The 9,677-nt window shown below is 39.1% G+C and overlaps 1 protein-coding gene across 1 annotated transcript; it reads left to right on the top strand.

Annotated features, from left to right (window-relative positions):
• The first annotated feature begins 2,070 nt into the window (after positions 1 to 2,070).
• On the top strand, positions 2,071 to 6,583 carry LOC140354560 (sodium/myo-inositol cotransporter-like). Its single transcript, XM_072439608.1, has 4 exons — positions 2,071 to 2,711; positions 3,052 to 3,247; positions 4,441 to 4,568; positions 5,465 to 6,583. The coding sequence occupies exons 1-4, from the start codon at positions 2,072 to 2,074 to the stop codon at positions 6,556 to 6,558; spliced, it is 2,058 nt and encodes a 685-aa protein (XP_072295709.1). The 5' UTR covers position 2,071; the 3' UTR covers positions 6,559 to 6,583.
• Positions 6,584 to 9,677: the final 3,094 nt, after the last annotated feature.

The following is a 9,677-nucleotide window of genomic DNA, read 5'->3' as shown; positions in this document are numbered from 1 at the left end:
AGGTGATACTTGGAGTAAAAACTCTTGTGTAACCTTTAGGTCTACAGTGGCATTAACGGGAACCAAAGTTACAGTAAAGTAATTACAGCAAAGTAATTATAGCCAAAACATATATCATAATGTATTTAGCATAGGCTGACTATAAATAATAGACCAGGTAAAATATAAAATGACACCTCAAACCTGGTCTGAAAAAAACTTTGAACCCAAAGCAACAAGACAGGTTACTTTGCTCTTGTGTACATAACAAGGTGTCAGATGCACACAACTATTTACCGTTAGGGTTCCGCCTGACCACGTGGTTCGGGACACCTGAGCGCGCGTGTCTCATTTGATGCTGATGTGGCGGTGGGCGGGGCCGAGGGGCCTCATATGCATCTCTGCCTCCGGGGTTAAACCTGCAGTCAAACCTGCAGAACACGGGCTCTAAAGAGGGACACAAAGAACAGGTGAGTGACGCCACCTGCAACATTTGTGTTAAACACACTTTTTCTCTGGCTTTTACCACAGGTAGTAATGTCGGTGTAGTCAGGAGAGTTCCATTTGTAGTCATCTGGACACTTTAGGAAAAACAAGTAATAATGTTGACATTCGTTTTTTCTCTTTTTGTTTTATGTCTTATGTGCATTTGTGTGTTAAGCACTTTGGTCAACTTATTAGCACGCAGCTCATACCTAGTTACTTAAATAGGCTATAATAAGTATAATAGCTCATTTTAGCCTATGACTTGATTTGATTAGACATGGCCTTTCGTTTAGTTTGGATAAAGTCCCAAGTCTTGGTTCAGTCCTTTCAGTTCAGTCTTTTTATCACCATTTATATATTTAATAGTACCTTATTCATTTGCAACACTTTTCTAAATACGGCGAACAAAATCATTCCAAATGTTACAGCTACAGAGACGGCCCTCTTCAAACAATTTACTTTTACCAAATGTATTTTTTGAATGAAATCATTAATATTGTAAATAATTATAGCTGGATTGTAAATGAGCTAAATTTCATCCTTTTCCCATATTTCCTCTAATACACCGGTGTCCTTCACCACTGGAGAAAAAGATTCAGTTGTAGTCATCTGGACTCTGTTTTTTAGGAAAAACGAAACAGGGTCATTCTCAATCTGTGAATCAAGACCGGCAACTCAGATATTTATCCTACTCTGAGTTTCCCACCGGGCGGGACCTCCTGATAAAAGGTGTTTTTGTTTTTGTTTTGTTTTCACCAGAAACTAACCCTCTTTGTTTATTATCAAACTAAGAGGCTAGTTTGATTGAGATAATGGTGAACTAATTTAGTAATCAAATAATTGTTATCTGGACTAAACACACGCTTCAAAGTATGCCATGTCCTGAGAGAAGAAGTTTTATGATTCAGACTGAGTAGGAATTACATTAAAAAGACAAAGGAAACATGGACATTTAGTGTTTTTGAGCAAAACCTTAATTTATCAGTATATATACGTCAGCTGGATATCCTCATGCAGCGTCGTCTTAGCTTCATCTGGGTCATATTTAGTACAAATATTATATTCACTGGCACGTCACGTTAAGGAATAGTTGCTAGACTAGTGAAATATTTGTTTGTTGCACCCTTACTACTCAACTGACATTTTAGTTACAGGCAGTGTATTGCAGCTTTTAACAATGCTGTTGTGTCCTTGGGCAAGAAACGGCGTTCTGCCATAGCTCTGAGAAAGAGTATGAATGTTTAGTGCAATGTCAGTCTTCAGTTGTGTTTATTAATATAAAACTAATGGTTTGGTTTTATTTTATATTTCAGGTGCTACTTTGAACTTGTTGGACAAACTCAGTGAAAGCTCAACCCATAAGATCTTTCATACATTTCCAAACTAAAATGTAGCCAAAGCTAAACAAACAAGAATATATGGATCAGTATAATGTCTTTGGTGAAACATATCTGGACAAAGAAAACAAAGTTCATGACCACAAGGATCCAAGCTGGTCGGATGAGCGCCTGCTTTTTGTGAGAGTTTGATCCAGTGCAGCGCTCCACTAGCTGCTATTTACCAAAGAAAAAGAAGGTTTCTAATATTTTGGAGCAGTTATACAAACATGGCTGCTAGTGCTACGATGGAAGTTGCTGACATTGTCATTGTTGCCCTGTACTTCTTATTGGTCCTCGGCATCGGTTTGCTTGCCATGTGGAAATCTAACCGTGGCAGTGTTAGCGGCTACTTCCTGGCTGGTCGCTCCATGCACTGGGCTGCTGTTGGAGCTTCTCTTTTCGTTAGCAACATTGGCAGCGAGCACTTCATTGGACTCGCTGGATCTGGAGTGATTAGCGGGTTTAGTGTGGCCGCATGGGAATTTAATGCTTTGCTATTACTCCAATTATTAGGCTGGCTATTCATTCCAGTTTACATCCAATCTGGGGTCTACACTATGCCAGAATATTTGTCCAAACGATTTGGTGGATATCGGCTAAAAGTATATTTTGCAATCTTAAGTCTAGTGCTATACATTTTTACTAAATTGTCAGTCAATCTTTACACTGGCGCCTTGTTCATTCAGGAGTCATTAGGGTGGAACCTCTACCTGTCAATCATCCTGCTAATTGCAATGACAGCCATTTTGACAGTAACAGGAGGACTGGTAGCTGTCATCTATACAGACGTGATCCAAGCTATTTTAATGATCGGTGGAGCTTTGACACTAACGGGAATCAGCCTCTTCACAGTAGGAGGACTTGAAGGTAAGCTATAGGTATTTTCATGTTTCATTTTGACCCCTGCCCAATGTAACCTTCTGAATTGACTATTAATGCATGTAGGTTCTTTGACCTCTATAAGGGTGACTGAAGACTATTGAATGTGCATGGAATTTAAAAACATGCAGTAGCAGGTGAGGAAGAGCTGTGGAAATGAAGACAGTTTAAATATGCATGAGTAATTTACTCCAACATGGATGACCTGGAGAAACAACAAAATAATTTGAATAAAAGTCAATAGCACAGGACCTATACATTTATTGGCAATAAACAATTACAGTATATGCATAAACTTAACTAACTTATCGCTTTTGTGTTTTTATAGGGGTTCGGACCAAATACATGCAGGCCAGTCCAAACATCACATCCATTATGTTGTCCTATCCCAACCTCACCTTCTCCAATAGCTGCCTGCTCCACTTGGACCCCAAACCTGCTGCTTTGACGATCTTGAGAGGGCCGTCAGATCCAGACCTGCCCTGGCCTGGCTTTTTACTGGGACAAACCCCTGCTTCTCTGTGGTAAATTGTCGCAACGTCCATTTTTTTTGCATAAGATAAGATAAGATAAGATAGGATATGCCTTTATTGTCCACACATGGGGAAAAAAGCACTTTTTGTTTAGTTTTAAAGCTAATTTCTTTATTTTTTAAAGGCATGGCAGTATTTTAGCATGAAATTGGGATGAGAGAGGGGAAGACATGAAGCGTATAAGACCCCCAGAAACTGCGTTGAAAAATATTTTTTGTCCAAAAGTGGAGCTCCTGTGACAGCTTGGAACACAGAAAATCAGCACATTCCATTTAAACAGTTTTTTTTTCAATGTTTACATCTAAATAATTAAACTATTAAACCTGCTCAATAGATAGATGGGTCATGAGTTTACAGAGGTTGAGGATCAAACACCATGTCCTTGGTTTTGTTAACACTAAGAGTTAAGTGGTGCTTGTTACACCAAGACAGAAAAGAGCTTATCTCTTGCTAGTAGGTAGCGATATAGTCGCCTTCTCACAATTAATGTGTCATCTGAAAATTTGATCATGGTATTGTTAGGCTGGTGGCAAGTGCAGTCATGTTTTGAACTCGCTGCACCTCGGAGCACCTGTGCTGTGTTTGGCTTTGGATAGAGAACCATTAACCCTCACTTGCTGTGACCTATGATTTGTCAAGAGAAAGTAAAATGATTTGACAAGGGCTGGGATCACATTTAAATTGAAAAGTGATTTGGCTCGAAGTTTTGGAGAATCAGTATCAAATGCAGAGCTCAAATAAGCAAATAAAACCCTTGTATAGGTATAGGTCTCCACCCGCACCATAAATGGTGTTGGTGAAGCACTGCTTCCCCCTCCTGACGCTCCGGACGGTTTGCCAGAATTTCATGGGGACGACCGATAGTTCTTCTCTATGGCCTTTCCAAATACCTCCCAGCCCCGGGTTTTTGCCTCTGGCCGGATAGGTCTCCTTCTTCAACCTGATGTCATCCCTTACTTCTGGTGTCCACCTGCGGGTTCGGGGGTTGCTACCGCAACAGGCATTTAAATAATGGCAGCTTTTGCATTTTGCCAATTGTACCCATTCAAATTGTTATTTCAGTTCCACTGTTACCGTGTAATCGTACAGCTACCACTACTTCTAATATTACTATATAACTATAACAATACAATGCTGTATTACAAAGGTTGTATTATGTGCATTTATTTATGTATTTCCTCCAGGTATTGGTGTGCAGATCAGGTTATTGTCCAGAGAGTTCTTGCTGCAAAAAACATCGTTCACGTCAAAGCCTCCACCATCATGGCCGGTTTTCTGAAGATTTTACCGATGTTCATCATTGTTATCCCAGGTACAGGAACTCCAGCCATTCTGCTAAAAACAAATGAAAAAACAAAAGGATTGAGGGAATCATTTGGCTTGGAGGAACAGGACTTTTATATGTATTTACAAATAAGGAGTTATTATAATCAAGAAATAATACAAAGCAACCACAATTATATCCCTCTGAACCTTCAAGGGAATAATATCTAAAGTATATAAATGCAACAATGACTTGGAGAGCCAATCTCCTAAATATCTTACAATTAAATGTGAAAAGGAAGATTTTGTTTTGACAGATGAGGAGTGGGAAGGTATATGGAAGGTATATTTACATCAGATACTTTGTCCCAGTCCCTTGTGACACTGTCAAAGTGCACTTTATTCCCAGGGTGCTGAATGCTGGAGAAACGGAGGTGGCCAGCAGGATGAAATCATGTGTTTTTGGACTGTCCTATTGCACAAAAATATTGGGCACAAATTAACAAGGCAATGCAGCCTATTTTTGTTACTGCCATCCTACTCAATTTTGGAACAATGTATTTAGAGCTCAAAAGTCCCGCCATGGACATAATGGATGGATATCTTTGGATCGTGCTTCCGGTAGCCGGTAAGAAGGAAATCACAAAAAAAATAGATGACACAAAGTGCCTGTATGCCAGTCCACTCTTGCCTGTTACACACTGAATCATATTGTATACATTTGTATGTGTTTAAAAATTCAGGTTGGATTTTTTTTTTGTGTGCTGTTCAGATTTTGTGTGCGCAGAGACCTTTGCAGTAGTGCACAATTGCGCATGTGCACAGCTTAACGGGAACAGTGCCCAGCGGCATTGAAGGATGGGTCAAAAGCTGACGACCAATTTCCCTACAGGGACAATAAAGTGAACATTAACCATAACCTTATGATTTCTGTTCTTCTTCCAGGTATGATTGCTCGTATCTTGTTTGCTGATGACCTCGTCTGCATCAGTCCTGATCACTGTATGGAGGTGTGTGGTTCCCCAGCGGGCTGCAGTAACATTGCCTATCCACGTTTGGTGATGTCCGTGATGCCCATCGGTCTGCGCGGCTTGATGCTCGCTGTCATGATTGCAGCACTCATGAGTGACCTCGACTCTATTTTCAACTCTGCCAGCACCATTTTTACTTTGGACATTTACAAAATGTTACGTAAACAAACAACATCACGGGAATTGGTCACTGTTGGCAGGCTAACGGTTGTGTTTGTTGTTTTAATTAGTATAGCCTGGGTACCGGTAATTATCAAAATGCAAGGTGGACAAATGTTTTATTACATACAAGAAGTTTGCAATTATCTCACGCCTCCGATAGCCGCTATGTTTTTGCTGGCGGTCTTGTGGCATCGCTGCAATGAAACTGGTGCATTTTGGGGAGCTCTGACTGGATTTGTTCTTGGGACAATAAGGTTATTGTTAGCATTTATCTACCGCGAACCGCTTTGTGATCAACCAGACAATAGACCAAGTTTCATCAAAGATATTCATTTCATGTATGTAGCAGCCATTTTGTTTTGGATTTCCGCTTTGGTTACAGTTATTGTAAGTCTCCTAACTCCACCTCCAACAAAAGAGCAAATCAAAATGTCAACTTTTTGGGGATTGTACAATAGGAAAAAGCTAAAATTGCAAGAAATGTCTGAATATAACAACAGCAATGCATTGAAGCTGCTAAATAATTCACATAGTAATGGAAATGATGATTCAAATGTTCACATAACAACAACCAGCCATTGTCCCTCAGAAATTCCAAATGGCTGCCCAACACAGGAAGAAATTTGCTACGAAGATGTTGGGAATTCAAAATGTCTCCAAGTTGTTAACTTGTGTTGCGGGATTAAAGATGAACCAACCTCAATTTACACACAAAGTGCAGAAGAACAACAAAAAATGGTAGATGAACTTCTTTACGAATCGCCTAAAATGAAAATGATGCTAAACGCAGCTTTAGTGTTCATCTGTGGGGTTGGAGTGTTTCTTTTCGTTTATTTCACGTTGTAGATTTTGCTACAGATTAGGGCTGATGTTTTTTACTCCAAATATGTTTGTTTGTACATACATACATACATCGTTTGTTATACATCGTTTGTTATAGATGTTTTTTGTTTCTCCCCCCAATTAAAAAAATTAATTGTGGCAAGGTTTTTTGTAATTGTTATTGGTGAGTCTTTGTCGAGAGAGAAGAGAATGGAACTGGAATTCTAAGAACTGTACAGTGACCAAAGTGATACATTTTCTTCTACCAATATCACATTATCCCTTTAAAATTTTAATTGTAATAGTAATATAGGGCTGATCCATATCTGGAGTCTGCCAATATATGTTCACATTTCTCTAATCCTTATAAGAAATGTACTAGAATAGACCATTTTTTTCATTTTCAATAAAAATAGGTAAAAAATTACCGAGGCAGGCAAAGGTATAACAGACATAAGTGATCATGCCCCGATTACATCACTGGAGATTTGGAACAGAATCAGAAGAACACACTCTGGAGATTTCATGTTAGTCTGCTCAATGACCCTCAGTTTAAACAAAAAGATATTCAAAAGATATTGAAAACCATGTAGAGGATAATGATAATGGTGAAACCTCTCCACCCATTCTTTGGAATGCAGCAAAGGCAGTCTTGAGGGGCAAGGTAATTGCGTTCGTCCTAGCAAAAAATAAACAAAAGCATTAAAAACTAAATGATTTATAGAAGAAATTAAAACTTTTGGAAGCTAAACATGCTCGGAAACGCCTAAATGCTACAGGAAATGAAAGAGAAAAAAGGAGAAATTCACAAGACAATGCAGACTATTTTTGAAACCGCCATCCCACTCAATTTTGGAACAATGTATTCAGGACTCAAAACCCCCACAATGGACATAATGGATGGATATCTTTGTAGCGTACTTCTGCCAGTCGGGAAGAAAGCAATCACAAAAAAATGGATGACACAAACTGCTCCAACGATTAAAGACTGGACGGACATCATGCACCATGGGAAAAAAATAACCACTGAACTCAATTGGAAAATAGACCATTTCAATAAACAATGGACAAAATGGGACTTTGGACATAGTTTGCTTCAACCACTCTTTTCTTTACATGCCATCTCCTTATTTTCGGATGTTATCCTTTAATTATCCTGAGTTTGTTTTTGTTGTTTTATATATAAAAAATAAATTGTTAACAACATTTAAAAAATATATGACAACTATTTTCACTGGTGTGTTCCTCCACTAATGAGTCTGGTTCAGTCTTGCATGAATGGTGTGAGTGATTCAAGTGTCAGTCAGAAACTAATATAATTTATCAGTTCATCATTAAGCATATGGATTGCACCTAGATGTTTTATGATTAGTATTCTCACTCATTCATTGTACAGGCAGAGATGGGAGTCTGCAGGACATTGAGAATCTATATCAAAGTTCAAAGAAATAATAGAGCCAATATTCAGTGACATGTCATGTGATCCTGCTGAGAACAGCTTTACTCCCAGTGTAAGTGACCAATTTGTCGACTTGAAGTCTGCTCTTGATGTTGCAGCTCCGTTAAAACAGAAGATCATTAGGCCAAAACACGCCTCCGCATGATACAACGAAGAAGTGCGTTCACATAAACAAAGAGTTAGAAAATTAGAAAGACCATTTAATTTCGTCGCTCCCACAAAGAAGAATCCCTAAAAACATGGAAAAGCTGCCTACTGTCCTACAAGCAGTCTCTGTGTAAGGCCCAAACCAGATACTATAAAAAAAAAAAAATAACACTAGATTTCTTTTCAGCACTGTAGTCAGGCTATCAAACCGACACAGCGCAGTAGAGCCCTCACTCCCAGCTACTCTCAGGCAGAGGCGGAGCCAGACATTCTAAACATCCGGGGCTTAGCCCAAAAAGAAAGGGAGGGGGTTCATTCTGGCCAATATGATGTGGTTTTAGTGCAGTTACAGACAGTAACCCTCCAAAGGCAAAGACAGACTTTTTGCCTTATGAGAGAGCTCCTCCCTTCAAAAAACATTGAACAGAACAGCAGAGGTGACATTTAGCTATTCAAGAAATAGTACATCTTGATGTTCTTTAAAACAATCAGTGACAAAACAAATATGAAAAACATGCCCCTGACGGGGCACGAACTCACAAAGAATTTTAGAATTAGACTGATCTTTATTGAAAGTAAGTCAGTCTTACCTTTAGCAGATACCTTCCTCAGTGAGCTGTTTGTCCTGTAGTTTCTCTGCTTTAGCTTTGTAGATGAATAAAACCTGAGCCACTGCTTCACCGACAACCACAATGAATTCATGGATTGAACGATCATGTGCTGTTGTTGTCTATTCCACGTTAGATAAACTTTGTTTTTCAGCACATTGTGAATGTCTCTTTTTTTCAGTCGATCTGCTCTTATTTATGCCCTTCACTTTTTGCAAAACCTCAGTTAAATGATGTAGAAAAGGCCAAATTGGTCAGATTGCGTGACGTGCACTTTCTACGCTCCCGCCCACTTTCTACATGCAGCCAATCATACATCAGTTCAACAAAAATAACCAATGAAACGGGGAAAGAGAATTGAAGCCACTGTTGGTTTCGAACCCTGGTCACCTGTGTCCCAAACCAATGCTCTACCTGTTGCTATCCACGTGGTGACGTCATGATGCATTTTTAAAACATTAAAAGATCCGGGGCTTCTGGCCAGAGATCCGGGGCTCAAGCCCCAAAGCCAGGGCCTGGCTCCGCCCATGCTCTCAGCTCTGATGAATACAATAAAAACAATCAGAGATAAATTAGATGAAATGAATCCCACTATTATCCCTGAACAAGTCCAAGCTGTAAAACTAGTGCCCCATATAAATCCATCAGTAACTTTTAGAAAGGCTCACAGCTGTTGATCAAGCAGAGATGACTTGAGCCATTATGTCCTCTAAAACCTCAACTAAGCCCGATTCCAAGTAGAATTATAGATTATATTCTTAATATGATAAATACTTCACTAGAAAGTGGTTATGTTCCACAGTCCTATAAACATTCATTCATTCAGTCAGTCAGTCATTAAACTGCTTTTGAAAAAGCCTAATTTAAAATCCTGATCTATTGGTAAACTACAGACCTTTTTCAAATCTTCCCTTTGTCTCTAAAATAAT

This window comes from Eucyclogobius newberryi, unplaced genomic scaffold, assembly GCF_026437365.1.
Source record: "Eucyclogobius newberryi isolate DKJ021-1_F unplaced genomic scaffold, fEucNew1.0.hap1 SCAF_1, whole genome shotgun sequence".
Lineage (NCBI taxonomy): Eukaryota > Metazoa > Chordata > Actinopteri > Gobiiformes > Gobiidae > Eucyclogobius > Eucyclogobius newberryi.
Note: the sequence above shows the minus strand (reverse complement) of the source record. Positions and strands in the feature narration are given on the sequence as shown.

Excerpts from the sequence above, each read along its gene's own strand:
- LOC140354560 (XM_072439608.1), top strand. The coding sequence starts at position 2,072 with ATGGCTGCTAGTGCTACGATGGAAGTTGCTGACATTGTCATTGTTGCC. Across the intron at positions 3,248-4,440 it reads CAAACCCCTGCTTCTCTGTG|GTATTGGTGTGCAGATCAGG; the intron begins GTAAATTGTCGC and ends TATTTCCTCCAG. Across the intron at positions 4,569-5,464 it reads GTTCATCATTGTTATCCCAG|GTATGATTGCTCGTATCTTG; the intron begins GTACAGGAACTC and ends TTCTTCTTCCAG.